The sequence below is a fragment of the Ursus arctos genome, unplaced genomic scaffold (genome assembly GCF_023065955.2).
Source record: "Ursus arctos isolate Adak ecotype North America unplaced genomic scaffold, UrsArc2.0 scaffold_5, whole genome shotgun sequence".
Lineage (NCBI taxonomy): Eukaryota > Metazoa > Chordata > Mammalia > Carnivora > Ursidae > Ursus > Ursus arctos.
In genome coordinates this window covers 72562476-72585995 of record NW_026623067.1, presented here as the reverse complement: position 1 = coordinate 72585995, position 23520 = coordinate 72562476, and the positions used below count along the sequence as shown (strand labels likewise).

The window sequence follows — 23520 nt, the reverse complement described above, 5'->3', positions numbered from 1 at the left end:
ATTATGGTTGCTTCTCTTTCTTCCTCCTTATAGTATTCTCTTGTAAGGTTCCTTTGGCCTCGCCTGAGTTCATTACCATACTGCCTACAACGCACTGGTCTTTTTAAAAATCCAAGCCAAGAATGCTCTTGTCTACGAACATTATTTCTTGTCTGGTTTTTATTACGTTTTCTTTTGAAATTCGTTAGATTATACCAGCCGCTTGCCCAACCGGTTTCTTTCTCCCCTTCCCCCATCTGTCTTCACACATCACTTCTTCCACCTTCCATCCAAGTAGTGGGCAAAACCCTGCAGTGCCGGTAACGCACGCGTCGGGCTGGTCACTCAGCAGTTTATCCTTACTTGGCTTTGCAAACAGCTTCCCACCCAGCCCTTGTCCCCTAATGCCCTACTCTTTCATTATCTACTAGAGTGTGCTCGGTAAGGAGCTCCAGATAGCACGTCGAGGGTTTACGGTAGCCTGCCTACCAATAGGAGCCCACAATGAAGAGAAGTCAGGTTCAGCCTCCCGACAGCCCCAGTGTCTTCTTCCCTTGGCTGTACACCTACTGTACCCGCGAGCGAGCGAGCGAGGGAGCGAGCCGGGCGCGGGAGGGGACGCGCAGAGAGGGCGGACAGCAGCCGCGGCGTGCGCATGCGCACTGGGGTTGTTTTTCACAAAGCTGCTCTTAAAGTGAGCTGGCAGCCTCCAGCCGCCCGTCTTTGTAAGGAGACCACTGAGACTAGCAGGATCGTGGAGCGGCAGCCTCTCTGCTGCCCTGACTTTTTAAGAAATCTCAATGAACTATTTGTAAAGAATCACTGATCTTGCCTGCAAGCTTTTTGCACGGCAAAGACCTCGATCAGTGTTAGGTGAAGATCACATTTTATATGTGATCTTGACTTTTTTGTCTTACATTATATTTTTATAGATTTTGTTATAAACATGGTGCTGGGAAAGGTGAAGAGTTTGACAATAAGCTTTGACTGTCTTAATGACAGCAATGTCCCTGTGTATTCTAGTGGGGATACAGTCTCAGGAAGGGTGAATTTAGAAGTTACTGGGGAAATCAGAGTAAAATCTCTTAAAATTCATGCAAGAGGACATGCGAAAGTACGCTGGACCGAATCAAGAAACGCCGGCTCCAATACTGCCTATACCCAGAATTACACTGAAGAAGTAGAATATTTCAACCATAAAGACATCTTAATTGGACACGAAAGAGGTAAGTTTTTATATTATTCAGAAGTCATTAGATCTGGTTTTCTTTGGGAAAATACCTTTTCAATTTTTCTGAATTAATATAATTCTACTTCTGGCATAACACATAGCAGTTAGATAAAGATTAGCAAAGTTGGAAGATTTGGGTTCTCCTTGACATTCATCGTGTGTTAAGCTGTAATGCATGCAGGCATCTGCAAAGTGACTGCAAACTGCACTTATTCAGCTACCTCTGTACCCGGCTTCGTCTGTGCCATACGCACTTGCAATACCTTTCTACCTTACTTGTAAATTCTACTTAAATCCCATTCAGTGATTTTACTAATAAGTTTTCAAATCTGCAGTCCAATATTCGATTTTCTCCTTGCACTCTGCAATCTTAGCTCTTAAAAACTAAGCTTCAGTGAAGAAATGGAATAACATTAAGTGGGTTAATAGGTGGTTTTCATTTTAATATTGACACGCAAAATACTTTAAAGAATTCATCACTGTTCTTTGATAAAGGATTTCTGTGGCTTATTTTGACATATGGAATCAACACCCCACGTGTTTTTTCCCTATTCTCTCCAGGTCCTTTATAAATTTACATCAAGTATTCTCTGTCTTAAAGGACACTGTCTATCATTATGATGGGTTTCTGATCAGTTTTAGAAACCATTTCGGGTCAGTAATTTTCTTTTCTGAGTATGATGCCTAACTTTGGAACGTGCATTCAATGAAACCCGTGCCAGTCAAATGGAATTGAAAAGTATTCGGCACACTGGATTTGATTTTTGGTTAGAAAAGGGAGATAAAGGGTTGTCAAGGGGAGAAGGGGTCCTGAGATTTCCAATCTATTGTTTAAATGATTACATTGTGGAAATATAGGAGACTCTAAGCTTGTTTTTCTAAGTTTCCACCCTTTGTTAGAAGCGGTTCAATCCTGTTTCGGACCAGTTCTGGGGGGTGGTGAGGAGGGGCGCTTGTTCTGCTCTCAGCAGATTGGTTACACGCGTCAGGTGGTGGCGATGACTTAATTCCTAGCCCAAGAAGAATATAATGTTAAAACTGGTTATGTAATTTTATGCTTCTCCTTTTTAATGCAGTATTTAGTTCAAATGTTGACGATTTTTCAAAAAAGTACAGCACATCTTTAACCTTTTTTAATATTAAAAAATACACATCCCTGAGGAAGTGCTAATTGAACTAAGACAAGTGTCGAAATGAAGGATGCTTTGAGTTACGGCATGTAATTCATTTTTTTAAATATGAAGATGAAATCAGTTCTTTAGTTGGGTTTTCACAATTACCCATAGGTAATCTGCACCCTGAAATAATTTTTAATCTTTCCAAGCAGTAATACTGAAAAGATATGCAAATGCCGAATGACAGCCTTGGTATTTGTTGAAAAGCAGACACATGAGTTTGTGTTTGAACCTTTCTGGACATTGCAGCTTTTTATAAAATGCATAAGAAACAAAGGTTTTGACGGAATTGAGGCTTGCAATGGGCTAAAAGTAGAATAACGACTTACGGGGACAAACACAATTTCATTAGTTGTCCCATGGTTTCATGGTAAAGGAAACTATGAACCCTGTACCCCACGAGATGCCCCTCAACCCGGGCAAAGCGTGGACGAGCTCTTAGCTGGAATAGTTTCAATGACTTAAAAGTGGGACCTCTCAAACTAGCCTGGTATCTGAGACCCCGCCCCGGGCGCCCGGCGATAGGCGGAGCCGCGTTTGTTAGCCTGTTGCTAAGGCGATGCCAGGCTCTGATTGGATTGGGCGCGGGCGGGTGGGGAGAGTGGGCTCGGCGCCGGTTGGGGCGAGGCTTGGAACCGGCGTGCGCCGGTAAAGGTCCCTCCAGAGGGATTGTCCCCGCCCCTACTCACGTCCCTCCCGCAGCTTCTGGAGGTGCCGTGGCTCTTGTCACAGAATGTTGTCGCCCCTCACCTTGGCCTGCTTGAGGTCCCAGAAAGAAGCGATCTCGGGTTTCAGCAGATAGACAGGGAGAAGCTCTTGCTGGCCTTACAGGTGCCGAACGGCCCCTGGGCGTAACTTTAGCTGACAAACCTATTCTGGAGGAACTTGGGTAGGCAGGGTTAGCAGGACCCCATGTTCTTGTTTTTCGGCTGGAAGATGTCAGGTGGCTTCTGTAAACGCTCATTTCCTCTTAGCTGGAACAAAGCGTGTTTCCCGACCTCTGCAGTCACCAGACCGGCTACCTTGATTTGACCTGAGGGGACAGACCGTAAAGGCTGGCCAGGAAGGGAAGGAAAAGTGATACTGACATGGAAAGCTGGGTGGGGGCCCCGGCGAGTATTCTGTCACCCCTCCCCATTGTTTCCCAGAGACTGTGCAGCTCTGGCCCCTCTCCCCCCGCCCTAGTTTCCCTCACCGCAACTGTAAAGGTGTCAGGGTGGCCCGAGCCAGATCGAACCGGTCACCGGCTGGGGCGTGTAAAGCGGAAGCGCCGCCGTGCGGTCACCCCGCCCCCAGTCCAGCAGGCTAGGCTGCGCGAGCGCGAGCGCGAGCGCCGCGCGACGTATGCCGTATGTATAGCGGAGCGCGCGGGCGGCGGCGGCGGCGGCGCGCGGGCGGGCCGGCTGGGATCTGCTCGCGCCGGTTTAGGCCGGTCCTCTCCTGCTCCGGTCTAGTTCTTGATTGACAGCCCGGCACTTGTTTACCACGGCGAGGCCGTCGCCGCCGCCGCTCGCCTCAATGAGACTGCTGAGCTGGCACAAAAAGGGAGCAAGAAGGGAAGAAAAGGAGAGGGAGGCAAACTTTGGGCGCCTTCGAGGGGAGCGACTTTAAATGGCCCCCAACTCACCAGTCAGTTTTCCGTGCTGAAATTCTTTCGGAGGATTTGCATGGAGGGGGGGCAAGGAAAATAGAACTGAGATAAAAGGAAATCGTCGTGGTTTCTGAATAAAAGTACCCACGTCTAGACCCCCTTGTCCCCCTTTCCTCTTTTGATGTAAGGGAAGCATCACGTTGTGTATCTTCAATACTTGGTGAGGGAAAGTTAAAATGGTAATACCAATTTCATCTACTCTCATGGTTAATGTTGGCTTCTACACTGAAAAACTACATCAGTAAGACATTTATGTAATTATACTATCTACTCAAGGCTAAAATAAAAGTCATTTTAAGAATCCAGAATCCCCTCCCACATTTTCGTTAAATATATATATTTTGGAGAAATTTTAAAAATACTTGGCCTAAAGAAAATTGGTTCTAAAATGAAAAGTCACTCTTCCAGCAATTGGAAACAACCTAATGAGAGTTCATTTTGCAAGGATGTGGAACAGTGTTGTTTCCCAGTAAGCAGGCACCTTTTAAATCTTAAGATAAATTTTTATATGCAAATTTTTAGCTGTTGCTAGGACAAACTTAGTGTGATCATTTCAGGTTCTATAAAGAATTTCTATTTTTAGCTCTGAAACTGACATTAAAATCACTGTTCCTTTTTTCTTTTAACTTCATTTGACGAAGTTTTCTAATGGTTTTAGAACTGTAACATTTCTGTCATCTGCATCAAAACTGACAAACTAAACCATTGGAGACAAAGATAACCGAGAGATTTGAGCTCTGACTCTTGTTGAGCATATACTATACTGATACAGATGCTTTACAGTTTGGGTCATTTACCATTAAAAAACTGCCTTTAAGGTTTTATGTATTGATTATCCCCATCTTACAGATGAGGCAACAGAAGACTTGGGATTCGTAGTTCACCCAGAGGAAGTGACAGAAGTTAGAATTAAGATCTCTCAGACTCCAAAGCTTGTGGCCTTAATTATTATAGGAGTACCTTTAAAGTATTGCCACCAGGAAGATTGTGTAAAGGTTTAATATTACGTCTTTCGTTTTCTTTTTCTGTTTGTTTTAGATGATGATAATTCAGAAGAAGGCTTCAACACTATTCATTCAGGAAGGCATGAATATGCATTCAGCTTCGAGCTTCCACAGACGTAAGTATTATGAGTAACAGGCATTTTTCATAAACCTCCGTTCTTTTAAAGTTAAAATTATTCTAAATTTAAATACTTTTAGTTTTAAAAAAAAACCCTTTTCATCACTGAATATTGCTAGAGGAAAACAATACACTAAAAAAAAGAAGCTGCTTTTTAATGTAGCCTGGCAAAATTATACAAAGCAAAGCCCAATTCTTAGTACTCTGTCTCCAAATCTAGGAAGTCTTTAAAATTTGAATAGTATTTCATGTACCGTGAGTGAATTAGAAGGTGCTAGTCAGAAAGTAAGCACTTTATACTTAATCATCAGTTGACATAAGCAGAAACAGAACTTATCAAGTCTCTTATTCACTAATTTATAAAAATCCAGTGTTTTATCTTCTCTGCTAATGCTAACCAACAGTAAGGTAAAAAGATAAAATTAATTAGGAATATCCTAACTTTGGAAGTGATGTTCTTTTGATATGAATTCAGTAGCTTCTGTGCAAAGAGCTACTGAAAAAGTCACACAAGTTAATACTGTGACCTGGACTTAAAAGGAAACACACATCAGATAACTGAATATAAAGCAAGGAATATAGCATGGAAAAAGGAAAGTGGTTTATTCTTAATGTAAAAATAGACTGTTAGAAGAGATTATACCCCCCCAAATTTTCTTAGTATCTTTGTTAATTCTAGTACTTGAGTTGTTCTTTGTGGATAGAATTCATAAATGGTATTTTCAGAGTGTTCTATTTACTATATTGCTTAACATCATTTTAAATGTAATGCCCTAATCTACTTTTAAGAGAAATACTCCACATCTGTGAATATAATGCTAATATTGGGTCTGAATCGTTTTCAGGATGGACATAATTATTTTTTAAAAAATTCTATCTATAAACCAAAGTCATTTAAAACAGACTCTGGAAGACTAACATAAATACTGCTTTTTATTTTTCTGTGCTATACACATTAATGCAGGAGTCTAAAATGCAAAAAAATCTGTAAAAACACCACTACTTCTCATGCCAATTTAAGTTAGCACTTTACCTTGTAAATAACTGAACAATGGGCATTTTTCTAATGAAACTATGAAAAAGAGACTAACTCACTGAAGTAAAACCTTCCACAATTAATAAAATCTGGGGGAGTTGAAAACCAGCTCTGATTCTCTTGATACAGATTAATAGAAATGTTTCTTTCTCTTTTTAAGCCTATAAAGTTAGAAAACATGGCCAAAAAGAGTCAGAACATGAGAAAACTAGGAAATGGAAAAGCAGCTTTTTAGATTTTCAGTAGACTTTATAAAAGGTGAAATTTTTGAAATTGTTATAACAACTATTCCAGGCATTTTCTGGACCTTCTTAATTAGTTACTATAAAAAGAGATAATTCTTGGGGCACCTGAGTGGCTCAGTCGTTAAGCGTCTGCCTTCGGCTCAGGGCGTGATCCCGGAGTTCTGGGATCGAGCCCCACGTCAGGCTCTTCTGCTGGGAGCCTGCTTCTTTATCTCCCACTCCCCCTGCTTGTGTTCCCTCTCTCCCTGGCTGTCTCTCTCTGTTAAATAAATAAATAAACCTTTAAAAAAAAAAAAGATAATTCTTAGCCAGTGTGTAGAATTTCTCAGTAGAAATACTAAAACCATTCTTAACTTTGTTTTTAAATTAAATTTTCGACCTTTCAAGAATTGATTTCCAGGGGCGCCTGGGTGGCGCAGTCGTTAAGCGTCTGCCTTCGGCTCAGGGCGTGGTCCTGGCGTTCTGGGATCGAGCCCCACATCAGGCTCCTCTGCTGGGAGCCTGCTTCTTCCTCCCCCACTCCCCCTGCTTGTGTTCCCTCTCTCACTGGCTGTCTCTCTCTGTCAAATAAATAAATAAAATCTTTAAAAAAAAAAAAAGAGTTGATTTCCAAACTTTCATAATTTTGCCACCAGCATTAAAAGCAGCCTCTTCTTAGTTTAAAGGGATTGTATTCTTCTGGCTTTTTAAAGCAAAATTTCTGTAATACTTTAGTGTTAGCTGTTGTTTTTTTGGAAAACAAGTTTTTTTCCCCAGTGACTTATCCCTTTGGAAATTAAAAAAATTCTGTTTGATACCTCATTGATATATAAACAGTGCAATATAGTAACACTTCTATGCTGACCTACTGTATAATTATTAAAAAGAGGTATAAAATTAATATATTGAACTTTATATTCTGCACAGACCACTTGCTACCTCATTCGAAGGCCGACATGGCAGTGTGCGCTATTGGGTGAAAGCCGAATTGCACAGGCCTTGGCTTCTACCAGTAAAATTAAAGAAGGAATTTACAGTCTTTGAACATATAGATATCAACACTCCTTCATTACTGGTAAGAACTGACTGAATTCTTCATTCTTTGTTTTTGGCAATATAAATACTAAAGAATAATCGCCTAAACTATGCAATCTGTATAATTTTAAAATAGTGATTTTAAATTCCATAAGTATTAATTTACTTTTAAAAATACAGTCGAGCATACAAATTAGTAAAGAATATGCTCATATTTTCTGACATTGTAACAACTTTAAGAAAATTTTAAACGTAAAAACAGCATATGGTTTGAAATAACTCACTCTGAAGTTAACAGAACAACAAAAAATAGACCTGTTCCCTGGGTAATTTTAGTGGAGGAGGAACAGTATTATCAATTATTATTATAAGACAATATCACTTACCATGAAAAGATCATAATCTAAAATTTGGACTGCATTGCTTATTCCAATATAGGGATAGTTGTCAAATGATGGGGAGACTGTCACTTTCATGAGAAAACAATTCTATTTTAAAAGAAATCCTTTTTAATTGCATTTTTTCACGAGATTCAAATTTGACTTTAAAAACTTTATTTGGTTTAAACAAATGATAACATCTTTAAGCAAAGAAGAATTTTAAAAATGAGAGTTTTCCTTTTTTCACATAACTGATTTTTACATTCTCGAAGAAAGATGTTAACATTTGGGATTATAACCAAAGTTGCTTTCCAAACTGCCTTTTTAAGGCAGTTTAAGTGGAATGTGGAAAGGGTTTTTTTGTTTGTTTGTCTGATTGGTTGGTTTGTTTTTAATTACTGTATATGTAAATAGCGTAAGCTAAAGCTGTGTTTATGGAGTATGATGTTAAGCCCTGTACCCTTTCTTTTTTAACTGGATGGAGATTTACATAAAGACAATTGTATAATTCAGAAGCCATTGGTTGGTTTTTTGAAAAGTATATTTGAGTACACTTGGAAAAAAGCAACACTGCTTTTAATTTTATTTCTCCAAAAATTTAGGATTTTAAAACATTCTGTTACACTGTCCTAATTTGTGCACTGACCTTTTCCTCTAAATTTATTTCTTGCAGTCACCCCAAGCAGGCACAAAAGAAAAGACTCTCTGTTGCTGGTTCTGTACCTCAGGCCCAATATCCTTAAGTGCCAAAATCGAAAGGAAGGGCTATACCCCAGGTATGTATGAGATGGATTCCCACAGAAAACGATCTTTCTTCACCTAGCTTTTGGGTATAAATGTATAGTATTTCTACTAAATGCAAACATAATGCAGTATTCTTTGGTAAAATAACCCAGTTTTCGTTCATAAATGGGAACGTAGTGTCCATTTTTAAATAGCTACTAGAAATGAGTAGTTCAGTTTTGTAATTCTAAGTTACTTGCCACTTTTGGGACTGTTCTTCATCCATTTAGTCCATTGAACTTTCAGACTTTGGCTTAAGAATCTACATTTTTGGAGGTTTGGTTGTTTTTGTTTAACAGTAGATACATATTTTTTTTCCCTCTAGGTGAATCAATTCAGATATTTGCTGAGATTGAGAACTGCTCTTCCCGAATGGTAGTGCCAAAGGCAGCCATTTACCAAACACAGGCCTTCTATGCCAAAGGGAAAATGAAGGAAGTAAAACAGCTTGTGGCTAACTTGCGTGGGGAATCCTTATCATCTGGAAAGACAGATACATGGAATGGAAAGTTGTTGAAAATTCCACCAGTTTCTCCCTCTATCCTCGACTGTAGCATAATTCGTGTGGAATATTCACTAATGGTAGGTATAGATTTAAGGGTTTGTTGTTTAGTATTAAAGTCATGAGGATATCATTTTATCTTATTGCAGGATTTGGTCTTTATATTCTATATATCACATATACGAATATATGTAAGCCTTTAATATGAATTAAAATTACTAATTTTACCTCACATGTAAATGTGTACTACACAGTATTATACGTAGTGGAGGAACTTTCCTTGTAAATATACAAATATGTATATATAAGTAATGAAGTAAATGAAGGCCTAAGATAACATTAAAATTGGGTTATTAGTTTTTAAAAAAAGAAATAATGCTTGTAATTCTAAACCTACCATCTCCTTTCAATGTTTAGGTATATGTGGATATTCCTGGAGCTATGGACTTATTTCTTAATTTGCCACTTGTCATTGGTACCATTCCTCTACATCCATTTGGTAGCAGAACCTCAAGTGTAAGCAGCCAGTGTAGCATGAATATGAACTGGCTTGGTTTATCCCTGCGGGAAAGACCTGAAGGTAATTTGATAATGCATGTTTAAGCCTAATCTCTTACTATTTTCAAGAACATAATTTTGTTTCTAATATTTTATGATTAGATAAATTTTTGTCTATACCTGCAGAAAGTAGATGTGTCCCTAATGTTAGATTTAAAACATATATCCCCCTAGTTTTAATCACAAAACAAGTATTATTTTTACCTTGACATTCCTTTTTAATACCGACTATTCTGTGTATTTTGACATGCATAAGAACATGCTGTTCGAATTGCGTGTATCTTTTTCCTTCAGCACCACCCAGCTATGCAGAAGTGGTAACAGAGGAACAAAGGCGGAACAATCTTGCACCAGTGAGTGCTTGTGATGACTTTGAGAGAGCGCTTCAAGGACCACTGTTTGCATATATCCAGGAGTTTCGGTTCTTGCCTCCACCTCTTTATTCAGAGGTAAGCACCAGATCTGCAAGTCTGAAATGGGCTGACTCTCCTGGGAAACAGCATTACAGACTTTTTTAAAAATAGAGTTAGGTTTTGATTGTCATCATATTAATAGAAAAACATACCTTAGAACAACAGGATTAAACATTAGATTAAATTTAATAAGTGGGATTCTTTTATTGGGAAAGAGGGATAATGATCTAACCTCGTGCTCACAAAATGCCCGTTAAAGGAATGATTCATATTTTAAAGCATCAATAGGAGTGCCATTTTGGAAGCCTGAACTAATAAAGTAGCTAGAATTTCTCTTATTCTCTTAATTCTCTTAATTCTTGCATACTTTAACATTCCCAGTCATGGGGAAAATAACATATTTGTAAAAACATAGTAGACAAACATTTCTACACTGATTATTTTTAGTCATCTCATATTGATGACCACTAAGCACTTACGTGAGTAAAACATGGCTCTTACTTGGGAGAAGCTCACAGACTGATGAGAAGAACAAATTTAGAAGCAGAATATTCCGTACAACGTGATAAGAATGCACACAGTTCATTTGAGGAGCAATTCAGTAGGCCTTGGAAAGCAGGAAAGGCTTCCCTGAGAAGGTGATCGTTAAGTCGAATCTTCAGAATACACCTTAATATATGTTGTGCAGGGCTTTAAAGTTGGCCTTGACACCCATATAATGCCAAGTAATTTTGTAAATCACTAGAATCAACCTTATCCTTTTGGTTAACATAGTTTAGCTATTTAACAATGAAATATTACTCCCAAATGAGAAGACCTAAGTGGGATTGCTTCACTCCTCAAGAAATTGCTGCTTTTCCCCCTTAACATCATGACTAGAAGAGTCCATTTTCCTCCAGAGGGTTTAACAGAAGATCCACTTTATTCATTGCTTATAGGATATTTAGAATTCTTGCAAATTCTTGATTAGCCATAATTTTTCTGTCCCACTATTCCATTTCACAAAATTTTTCCTTATATGCTAAAAATGTTCTCCCACTTATTACAGATTTCATTACTATATTTTTATGCTGTTTCTGTCAGTAACTTCTGATTTGATGTGAGGCTCTGGCTGTACAAAGGGCATTTTAAAAGAATGGCAATCTCAGTATCCACTTTTAAGCAATTTGTCGCAAAATTCTACTACCTTCTTTTAAAGTGAGCTAATTAAGAGAATTAAGAACTTTTAAAATCCTAAATTGGTTTAGAATGTGATTCAGTTAATAGTCACATAGAAGGGGGAAGTTCTAGATTGTATTAAAGTGTTTTTTTCTTAAGTCATTAAAAGAGTCATTGCTTTTTTCCCTTCAGAAACATGTTTTACCTAAAGTTTGGTGAGGCACTTTGGATTGTGCCACATTTAAATGCAAATAAAAAATGGGTCTTGTCCAAAGGATATTTCAGTAAAAGAAATGTATTAAAGCCAACTAGTTCCCTTCCTGTGCTCATTCTCTCTGTACCTGAGAAGGAACTGAAATACATTCACTTTGCTTAAATGTATGTGCATATGAAAGTCTCTCTAGTCATAGAGAAGGTGGGCAGACTCTAGAGCATTTTGGGTTTTGCTATTTCTTGACACCCACAGTTTTCCTAGGCCCTCTCTGGTGTTTTACATTCACAGGTTATTACTTCACATAAGCACCAAGAACACTGTTTACACAACTGCATTCTTCCCAAAGCCTAGAAAAGAGATGAGTTGACTTTTTTGGTAAAGGATGAAAGGGATACTTTACAAAAGGAGATCATTACTATGAAGATGTTCTCCACTGTGTATTTGAGTCTTCAGTACTACTAAATGATGAGTAAAACACCATTCCCTGATAAAATTTTACCATTAGCTTTTGGGAGAGAAAGCTATTTGGGCATACCTTTAGAAATTTTATTTGTCTAGTAATTAAAAGGCACTTTATAGATAATATTAGTATCCTTTTCTCCCCTCCCCTATGTGCCGTGTATGTTCTTTCTGATTCAGTTCCTCAGTGGTACTCAGAATGTTAGTCATTGCTGCATTTTTACTAGACCTTATCAAATAGCTTTGTAATTTTTTTTCACTTTTCTTTTTAGATTGATCCAAATCCTGATCAGTCAGCAGATGATAGACCATCCTGCCCCTCTCGTTGAAGGAACACTTGGTTAAATCAAGTTGATGTGGGTTCCGAACTGTATCTCTTCCCAGCTGAGGACAGAGAAGTATCTTGGAGACACGTTTTCAGAGGAAGTGGAATTGCTTTTGCCCAGAAAAATGGCAAATACACGAAACAACCAGTGATCATGCTTTAGAAGCCTACAGCAACATTCTGGGACTGCTCCAACATGCTTGAAGATCTAAGCTTTTCTCCTTTAAAACAGGCACATACTAAGAGCAGTCTTCTTAGCCTATGGTCATACGTGTCAAGACACCACGTTGTAAAGAGGGATGATTTCCTTCTTTTGATTTGAAAATTTGCACATGCTCAATGCTTACATTGTGCAGTTCCGATGTCACTACAGCTTTTTTTTTTTCCATTTATGCCAGACTCTTGATACTCTTTAAAAACTTGTTTGTGGTCAGCACAACAAGGAACAAAAGAAAGCTTTGAAAAAACTTTAACATGAAAAAAAAACGCACTGACTTTTTTTTTTTTAATTTAATATAGCCTGGACTTTACCTGCGTATGCACATGCTCAGAAATGTCCTACTAGGCTGACCATGTATCACCTCTTCAGCTTGGATCCTATTGTGGATTTATTTACAAACATCAAATGCCTTCAAGCCAATCCTTCTTGCTGTATGTTTTGCAGCCTACTGTAGTAGATACGCAACAGATATGTGGGAGAAGAGATAAGAGGAGGAAGCTAATAAGAGACTGTGTCAAGATTGTATACCTTCTTGGTTTCTTTTAAGAATTTGTTGCCTTTCTACTATTACAGCAAAGCAGCATTTTGTTACTGACTGCCTAAAATCACTTAATCTCAGGTGAACGCATCACTTGCCAAACTGTTGGAATGCTATTTGTGTTTTGTTGCACTGTTATTTTTTTTGTTTGTTTGTTTGGTTGGCTTTTTGGAGAGGGAAACTTGGAAAAGGGACATACACAAAAGTGATAACCCACCCACATTCCCTTTTTATCATTACATAAAAGAAGAAACTAGCAGAGCAAAGAATGGAGTAAAGAAAGGCAGTATGGCAGGCACCAGCAAAGAGTTAAGGGCTTGTGCTCTTAAAAATTACTGTTATTTTTATTATTTTAAGAGTATGGAGATTTTCCAGTCACTGGAGAGGAGGAGAAAGTGCATTTATTTTTATAACAGAGTTACTTAATTACCTCCAAAACACATATGTTGGAAATCATTTTTGCTGGTGCAGAGTGTTTTAATGAGCAGGAATATATATATATTCAGGTTACGATTAGAGAGCTTAATTTATACATTTCCTGTCCTGCTCAAGCTTCTCAGAGCTTGAAAACCCAAGTTTATTCTAAAAGTGTATAACTTCAAAATTACAAATACTAGAACATGTGTTGGAATGAGAACTGTTTTCTATTTTTGTGGTTTTTTTTAGTGAAAGTATTTTTTCCATTACCTAAAGAACATTTTGCTAAACATGAGAAACCACTCACTTTGAGTATATATAGATAAGAAGAGCAACCACATCAGTAAATTATGGTTTATATTAAAAATAATTTACAGTTGGCTCCTAACAAATATACCAGCATTCATGATGACACCTAAAAACCATTCTCCAAGGTACCAAGTGTACTGATGGTCTTATTTTAGAAGGAATTCAGCTCTGATGTTTTTAATGAAAATCAGCATCTGTGATGTTGCAACATATGTGTGAAATGGGTGTTACATCTATCCTGCCATTTAACCCCACAGTTAATAAAGTGGCTGAAAATAATAGTAACTCTGGCTTGGTGCTTGACCTGGTTAATACTGTCTTAAAGCTTCATACAAAACAAACAGGCTTTTCCATAAGTGGCCTTTAAGAAAACATGGAAGACAATTCATGTTTGAAAAATGCTGACAGGGTGAAGAAAGCCCAGCGTAAAAATGAATCGCGTTTTAAGTGATTCAGTAAAGGGTTTGGGCTCCCGTAGCAAACTAATACTAGATAATAAGGAAATGGGGGTGAAATATTTTTTTATTGTTGTTAAATCATTTTGTGAATGTCCCCCTCAAAAGAAGCTAATGGAATATTTGGCATAAAGGGCATTTGGTGGTTTTATTTTTGTTGGGGGGGGAATTGTCTGAAAATCCCTTTTCTTTTCTCTCTTCTTACGTCTAACTGACTAGGGAACAATTGTTGATATGCATAGCATTGGAATACTTATCACCATATACTCTTATAAATAACACATGAAGTGAGAATGACCAATATTCTGATAATTGGCACTGGGTCACAAAATGTGATTAAATTTTAAATATATAAAACTTTATCAAATAAAGTTTTATTTACCCCATTAAACTATTTCTTTACTTTCTTATTTAGAGGCATTACTTTACTCTTTTCTAAATATTGGTCAATTCCTGACATAAGATGTGAGGTTCACAGTTGTATTCCAGTATTCAAGATAGATTCCTGATTTTGCAATTAGGAAAAATAAAATCCAAAACGTTAGCAAAACAAAGTGCAATATTAAATGTTTGCTTTATAGATTATATTCTATGGCTGTTTGTAATTTCTCTTTTTTCCCTGTTTTATTTGGTGCTGAATATGTCCTTGTAGGCTCTGTTTTAAGAAAACAATATGTGGGAAATGATTTAATTTTTCCTATTGCTCTTCCTTGTGGAAAATAAAGTGTTTTGTTTTTTTCTTTTTTGTAAAATTGTTTGGAGATTTATTTGAATCGTGATCATGTCAGTAACTCATCGTACATGCAAACACTATTAGGACTACAATTAAACTCTATTTTAAGCCAATCTAGATAAGAATTGCTTCAAGCCACCAAGAGAATTACTGAAGCCTTTAAGGAATTTTTAATACTAATTATCGGTGTTTGGCTTAAAAATTCATCAAATTATGGATGCTTTTTTTATAAAACCTGTAATTTCATTATATAAATTCCAGTCGTCTATATGAACCAAACTTAACCAGGTAAAGTAGTTTCACTTTCAGGTACCAATTCCCTCTTGCTGTGATGTGTCCAAGTTTCTAGTATTTCAAGAACACATAAATTTAAAAGTTGTATTAACTAACCTTACAAAAATATTTTTTTTCTAAATTTTAAAACAATAGTAAATATTCTTTTCTCAAAGAATGTGTGGATTTTACAGTGATTTGTAACATTAGAAGTACTTCGGATCACATTTAGAAAATAACCTTATTTCAGTGTTTATACATAGATCAGCTATTAAGTTGTATATGTGCCTTACTATATGATTCTCCCATATTCTCAAATGTGTATACACATAAAGTGTGTTACAAAGAAACATTTAGACAATATATTTATAATCAGTTTTATGGAAATAAGAGCTAGCAATCTACACAATGTCTTTATACAATATGGAAATAAAAATGGAAGAATTACAGTCAGAGAACGGGAGACATAGGTTTTGGGTTCTGTAACTTTAGATGCAGCCTTAAACAAAGTGGGTGAATTGTGATGTCTTCATCTACAAGTGGAAGAGTAGGTATGCAAAGTCCCCTTCATCACTGAAGGCACAAGGTTATAACACATCTTTAGGTGAAGACCTCTTTAGGTAAAGAAATAATTATCTAAGTCAATTATAACATTGGGAATGAACCACCGCGCTTCTAAATTTGCATTAGAATACTCAGACTGAGTTAAGTACACGTTTCAAGTTACATACAATTGAAATTACATGACTCTGCTTTTGCACCGTCAACTCTTTATCACCAATCAGGATTTATTGAATGGCCAAGCTTAGTATATTTTTCAGGATTATAAAGTAACAGGGAGAAACGCAGACTACCTTAAGTAAAAAACTATTAACCAGTAATTCCAAGGATGACTATATTAAGTAATTCAGATCCAGAAATCCAAATAATACTCTGAGGACACACTCTTGGCTCTCATCTCTGTTCACTTACCCTTTTTCATATTAGCCTTATTAATTCATACTAGATGGACCAGGAAAAATGACCCCAGCTTCTACAGCTCCTGCAAGAAAAGCCATCTTGACTCTCCAAATCACTTGTTAGGGGAGATTCTGATTGGCCAATATCTGGGTCATGTCTCATGCCACACAGAATGGGTTTCCCAATAGAAATCTGTTTCCAGAAGAAGGGAGAAAAGAGGTTAATATATATTCTTGCTATTTCAACTGTTGTCCAAACCAGCAGCAGTGGCATCACTTAAGCAGCGCATTAGAAAAGCAGAATATCAAGGTCTATCCCAGAATACTGACCCAATACCTGTTTACATGATTCCCAGGTAATTAGTAAGTACAGTAAAATTTAAGAAGTGCTCTGCAGCACACCAAAGAAGTAGATGAAGACGCAACAGGCAACTTTGTTTTCATGAGTCCCAAACTGTAACTGAGCTGAGGATTTGGGGTACTTAATAAGTGAAAAATAATCGTGCCATTTTACTTTTTTTTTTTTTTTTTTTTTGAAGATTTTATTTGAGAGAGAGACAGAGCGCACAAACGCACACGCGCGTGCGCAGGAGCGGGGGGAGGGGCAAAGGCAGGGGGAGGGGCAGAGGGAGAGTGAGAAGCAGGCTCGCCACTGGGAGCCCACATGGGACTTGATCCCAAGACCCTGGGATCATGACCTGAGCCAAAGGCAGCCGCTTAACCGACTAAGCCACCCAGGTGCCCCAATCATGCCATTTTTAAATCCCAAAGCCTGTTTATGGCTAATATTTTTGAGATGCAACTTTGTAACTACTATAATAAATATTATACCCTCAGATTTCCTATATCAACAATCAGCATTTCTCAAAACATCCATGACTGAATGATGAAATATTTTGCCTTTTTATTTCTTGATTTAAAAATCAATAGTAGATGCATTTTTCAATTCATGAGAGAAAAATTTATTGATCTAAGAAAATTAATTTGACTTTTGAGGAATGTAGTCTGCAATTTTTTTAAGAAAAAAATTTAGGAGAATGTGGGAAACACATGAATATGGAAATCCAATACATGAATATGTCAAATCCAAGACAACCAGTACTTTAAAAATCCAAACGCACAAGCCCAACTGGAAATAGAACCAGTATCACTGCCTTTGCTGAACAGCACAAAGTTAAATATGTAAGTAAAAAAAAATTTTTTTCGAACCGGCTTCACAGACACCAACTTAGGTAAATGAAGTCACAATATTATAGAGCCAAAAAGAAAAAAAAAAAAGTTGCTTTAGAATAGGTCTAGTATTTATATGTATATACTTTTATGTATATAAAAGAGTATATAGCCTAACTGATTCAAGAAAACAAGTGTTTATGACATTAGAAATTTCTGATACACTGTAGTTAATTCTAACTGGAAATAGATTTTTGCTACTTCTAAATTGAAGACTTACATAAGTTCTCAACGTCAATTTCCAATTTAAACAAAAGGATTATTACCTCTGGCACTGACAGGTCACTGGGAACATTAATAAAGTTAAAATAGTGAGTTAAAACATCTTTGTATAATTTAGAGATCTATTTACTAGTTACACAAAACAGTCTTACCAGTGAACAGAAGGATGTGAAAGATTATATATATTGTCCTAACATAAGTCTAACAGTGACGATACAATGGATAAAAGCAAATTATCGCACTATTACTTCAGATGACATGAATTTTTGCCGAGTAGCAGCTCTCTGATCGTTACTGAATATAGGAATTTGTACTTATTAGATCACTTTTCTCTAATGAATTAATAGCTTAAATAATGACAGAAATGCAAAAAAAAAAAAAGTTGCTAGAATAAGCAGCCAGTTTCTGCTTTGTTTTTTTTTTTTATTTTAAGGAAATCAACATTTCTATCTTCAAACGTAAGACACACTTTTATAATCTATACCCTTTGACAGATCTGAATCCCAAAAGGTAATATTGAAGATGTTTAGAACAACAGGAAAATAACAGGAAACCAAGATACAGCACACGCATCACAAAAACAAACAGGATGCTGGCAGCCTATAACAGCATACCTAGAACCCACAACAACCAAATCACACACGCATTCTCTTCCAAAACTGTTAATTCCAAGATTACAAAAACAGAGGAGAAAATACTCTCTCCCCTTACTATTCCTCCTTCTATTTGGAGAGTCAACTTTAGGAAACCCTTGCGAAGAAACAGCCATAGGAATGCATGCTGTGTAAGGGAAGCAGGGGACAAATGCCTCGAGCTGGTAAGTTTTCATGAATGCCTTCAGCACACTGACCAGGAAAAGCCCAATAAATTCCCTCATTTCACTGTCTTCAGTATTAGTTTCCTACTGGCTGCCTCAGCAAAATACTTCAAACAAGAAGACTTAAAACAACTGAAATTTATTCTCTCACAGTTCTGGGGGCTAGAAGTACAAAATCATGGTATGTTCCTTCTGAAGTCTGCAGAGGCCGACCTTTCCTTGCCTCTGCTTGCTTCTGGTAGTGGCTGGCAATCTTTGGCAGTCTTTGGCTTGCAGACCCATCGCTGGAATCTCTTTTTTTATCTAATGGCCATTTCCTCCCAGTATCATCTCTGTGTCTTCATAGGGATTTCTCCTCTGAGTCTCTCCTCATCTTATACAGACACAGTAATGCTGGATTGAGGGCCCACCGTACTCCAGTATGACTTTATAATAAGTAATTACATCCGCAATGACCCCGTTCCAAATAAAGTCATATTCTGAGATACTGGGGATTAGAGCTTCAACCTATCTTTCTGGAAGACACAATTCAACCCATAACAACTTCCTTTCCTCCAAAACACGAAACATGATAACAATGTAGTGCTTATAAGGAAAAGCTACCTATTCAGAGGAAATAGTTAGCTATTCCTCACTTTATAGAGCAGATTTAGTCTCAAACTGTAAAATCACTACAGATCAAAGGAAACATTCCCTCCCCAGCACCCCCGTCTTCCTGATGAGATACTGTGGGAGGTGAGCCACTTATCTGGGAGATAAGAAACCTACGTTCTGGTCCACAGACACTAAGTGGCTGAATGAACTTCAACAAGTCATCTGACTTACCTAATGTTCCATTTCCTTTTTTTTTTTTTTTTTACTTTAAATGTAATTAATTAACATATAATGTATTATTAGTTTCAGAGGTAGAGGTCAGTGATTCATCAGTCTTATATAATACCCAGTGCTCATTACATCACATGCCCTCCTTAATGTCCATTACCCAGTTACCCCATCCCCCGCCCCCTCCAGCACTCCTCAGTTTGTCTCCTATGATTAAAAGAGTCTCCTATGGTTTGTCTCCCTCTCTAATTTCATCTCATTTTATTTTTTCCTCTCTTTCCCTATGATCCTCTGTTTTGTTTCTTAAATTCCACATATTGGTGAGATCATATGATAATTGTCTTTCTCTGACTGACTTATTTCACTTAACATAATACCCTCTATTCCATCCACATCACTGCAGATGGCAAGATTTCTTGTTGATAGTTGAGTAGTATTCCGTTATTTATATATATGTGTGTGTGTGTGTGTGTGTGTGTGTGTGTGTGTGTGTGTGTGTATACCACATCTTCTTTATCCATTCATCTGTCGATGGACATCCGGGCTCTTTCTATATTTTAGCTATTGCTGACAGTGCTGCTATGAACACTGAGGTGCATGTGCCCCTTTGAATCACTCTTTTTGTATCCTTTGGATAAATACCTAGCAGTGCAATTGCTGGGTCATAGGATAGTTCTCTTTCTAACTTTCTGAGGAACCTCTGTACTCTTTTCCAGAGTGGCTGCACCAGCTTGCATGCCCACCAACAGTGAAAGAGGGTTTCCCTTTCTCTGCATTGTCATCAACATCTCTCATTCTCTGACTTGTTAATTTTAGCCATTTCTGACTTGTGTTGAGGTGGTATCTCATTGTGGCTTTGATTGGGATTTCCCTGATGCTGAGTGATGTGGAGCATTTTTTCATATGTCTGTTGGCCATTGGAGAAATGTGTGTTCATGTCTTCTGCCCACTTCTTGACTGAATTATTTGGATTTTGGGTGTTGAGTTTGATAAATTCTTTATAGATTCGGGATACTAGCCATTTATCTGATAAGACATTTGCAAATACCTTCTCCCATTCTGTCAGTTATCTTTTGGTTTTGTCAGTTGTTTCCTTTGCTGTGCAAAAGCTTTTTATCTTGATGAAGTCCCAATAGTTCATTTTTACCTTTGTTTCCCTTGCCTTTGGAGACGTGTCTAGCAAGAAGTTGCTGTGGCCGAGGTCACAGAGGTTGCTGCCTGTGTTCGATTTTGATGGACTCCTGTCTCACATTTAGGTCTTTCATCCATTTTGAGTCTATTTTTGTGTATGGTGTAAGGAAATGGTCCAGTTTCATTCTTCTGCATGTGGCTGTCCAATTCCCCAACACCATTTGTTGAAGAGACTGTCTTTTTTCCATTGGATATTCTTTTCTGCTTTGTGGAAGATTAGTTAACCATACTGTTGAGGGTCCATTTCTGGGTTCTCTATTCTGCTCCACTGATCTGTTTTTGTGCCAGTACCATACTGTCTTGATGATTATACCTTTGTAATAGAGCTTGAAGTCTGGCATTGTGATGCTCCCAGCTTTGGTTTTCTTTTTCAACATTCCTTTGGCTACATGGAGTCTTTTCTGGTTCCATACACACTTTAGGATTATTTGTTCCATTTCTGTGAAGAAAGTTGATGGTATTTTGATAGGGATTGCACTGAATGAATAGATGCTCTAGGTAGCATAGACGTTTTAATAATATTTGTTCTTCCAATCCATGAGCATGGAACGTTTTTCCATTTCTTTGTGTCTTCCTCAATTTCTTTCATGACTATGCTATAGTTTTCTGACTGCAGATCCTTTGCCTCTTTGGTTAGGTTTATTCCTAGGTATCTTATGGTTTTTGGTGCAATTGTAAATGGGATTGACTCCTTAATTTCTCTTCTGTCTCAGCGTGAAGAAACGCAACTGATTTCTGTGCACTGATTTTATATCCTGCCACATTGCTGAATTCCTGTATGAGTTCTAGCAATTTTGGGGGTAAAGTGTTTTGCGCTTCATACATAGAGTATCATGTCATCTATGAGGAGTGAGAGTTTGACTTCTTCTTTGCTGATTCAGATGCCTTTTATTTCTTTTTGTTGTCTGATTGCTGACGCTAGGACTTCTAGTACTATATTGAATAGTGGACGTCCTTGTCATGTTCCTGACCTTAGGAGGAAAGCTCTCAGTTTTTCCACTGAGAACGATATTCGCTGTGGGCTTTTCATAGATGGCTTTTATGATATTGAGGTATGTTCCCTCTATCCCTACACTGTGAAGAGTTTTAATCAAGAAAGGATGCTTACTTTGTTAAATGCTTTTTTCTGCATCAATTGAGAGGATCATATGGTTCTTGTCCTTTCTTTTATTAATGCAGTGTATCAGACTGATTGATATGCAGATGTTGAGCCACGCTTGTAGCCCAGGAATAAATCCCACATGGTCGGGGTGGGAATAACCCTTTTAATGTACTGTTAGATCCTATTGACTAGTACCTTGGTGAGAATTTTTGCATCCATGTTCATCAGGGATATTGGGCTGTAATTCTTTTCCGTGGGGTCTTTGTCTGGTTTGGGGATCAAGGTAATGCTGGCCTCATAGAAAGAGTTTGGAAGTTTTCTTTCCATTTCTATTTTCTGAAACAGCTTCAGAAGAATAAATATTAATTCTTCTTTAAATGTTTAGTAGAATCCCCCTGGGAAGCCATCTGGCCCTGGGCTCTTGTTTTTTAGGAGATTTTTGATGACTGCTTCAATTTCCTTGCTGGTTATGGGTCTGTACAGGTTTTCTATTTCTTCCTGGTTCAGTTTCGGTAGTTTATATGTTTCTAGGAATGCATCCCTTTCTTCCAGGTTGCGTAATTTGTTGGCATATAGTTGCTCATAATATGTTCTTACAATTGTTTGTATTTCTTTGGTGTTGGTTGTGATCTCTCCTCTTTCATGCATGATTTTATTTATTTGGGTCCTTTCTCTTCCCTTTTTGCTAAGTCTGGCCAGGAGTTTATCAACTTTATTAATTCTTTCAAAGAACCAGCTCCTGGTTTTGTTGATCTGTTCTACTGTTCTTTTGGTTTCTATTTCATTGATTTCTGCTCTAATCTTTATTAATTTTCGTCTCTTGCTGGGTTTAGGCTTTATTTGCTGTTCCTTCTCTACCTCCTTTAGGTGTAAAGTCAGGTCGTGTATTTGAGACCTTTCTTGTTTCTTGAGGAAGGCTTGTATTGCTATATACTTCCCTCTTAGGACCGCCTTTGCTGCATCCCAAAGGTTTTGAACAGTTTTCATTTTCATTTGTTTCCATGAATTTTTTAAAATTCTTCTTTAATTTCCTGGTTGACCCACTCATTCTTTAGTAGGATGCTCTTTAGCCTCCATGTATTTGAGTTCTTTCCAACTTTCCTCTTGTGATGGAGTTCCAGTTTTAATGCACTGTGGTCTGAAAATATGCAGGGAATGATCTCAGTCTTTTTGCACTGGTTGAGACCTGATTTGTGACCCAGTATGTGATCTATTTTGGAGAATGTTCCATGTGCACTCAAGAAGAATGTGTATTCTGTTGCTCATTTCCTGCTTCCTAATCTATGAAATTCTTTGGGGCACCTGGCTGGCTCAGTTGGTGGGGCATGTGACTTGACCTTGGGGTTGTGAGTTCAAGCCCCACATTGGGTGTAGAGATTACTTAAAAAAAATAAAAACCTTTAAAAAAAGTGAAACTCCTCCTCCAGCAATACCTTTCTATTCAGAGTACCTGATATAATTGAATTAAAATACCATAGCCTTGCTGCAGGCTCTGGACTTCAAGATTTTATATTGTTGTAAAATTTATAATTTCCCTATACTTATATCAATACTATAGCCTACAACTTACACAATTGAATTTCACTCTAGAAAACAGTGTATGGTACTATGTAGGCCACTACTTTATTTCAAAACAGTAGAAGCTCACCATATTCTTTTATTTTTTCAATTCTTTTTCACCATGTTCTTTTAAAGCTAGCCATGATATCATCCAACGACCATGGTGTTTTAGAAAGCACAATGTAACCACCAGTGAACTCTCTGGACCTCAGTTTCTTCATTCTTACTACAGAAAAGTGAGACTTTCCCATAACATCTGCAATTTCTTCTAGCCAAATAGTCAACCACCTACCTCTTACTCAACAGGGATGAAATTCAGATCAGACCTTGTTTTCAGAATGCCAAGTAATCAAGCTTTAGGAATACCTTGGGAGATCTGGCAAGTTCAGTCCAGAACATTTCAATAAGGTGACTACTGCAATAAAGC

The 23520-nt window shown here is 37.6% G+C and overlaps 1 protein-coding gene across 3 annotated transcripts; it reads left to right on the top strand.

The window, feature by feature from the left end:
- The first annotated feature begins 502 nt into the window (after positions 1-502).
- Positions 503-14936, top strand: ARRDC3 (arrestin domain containing 3). 3 transcript variants are annotated; one of them, XM_026498626.4, is made up of 8 exons: positions 503-1205; positions 5075-5156; positions 7346-7493; positions 8507-8609; positions 8942-9198; positions 9536-9698; positions 9971-10125; positions 12193-14936. In XM_026498626.4, the coding sequence occupies exons 1-8, from the start codon at positions 926-928 to the stop codon at positions 12247-12249; spliced, it is 1245 nt and encodes a 414-aa protein (XP_026354411.1). In that variant the 5' UTR covers positions 503-925; the 3' UTR covers positions 12250-14936. The 3 variants fall into 3 exon arrangements, with proteins under 3 accessions (XP_026354411.1, XP_057163434.1, XP_057163435.1); XM_057307451.1 differs by having other exon boundaries at positions 534-1205; positions 9971-14936; XM_057307452.1 differs by lacking the exon at positions 12193-14936 and having other exon boundaries at positions 534-1205; positions 9933-10106.
- The last annotated feature ends 8584 nt before the right edge of the window (positions 14937-23520 follow it).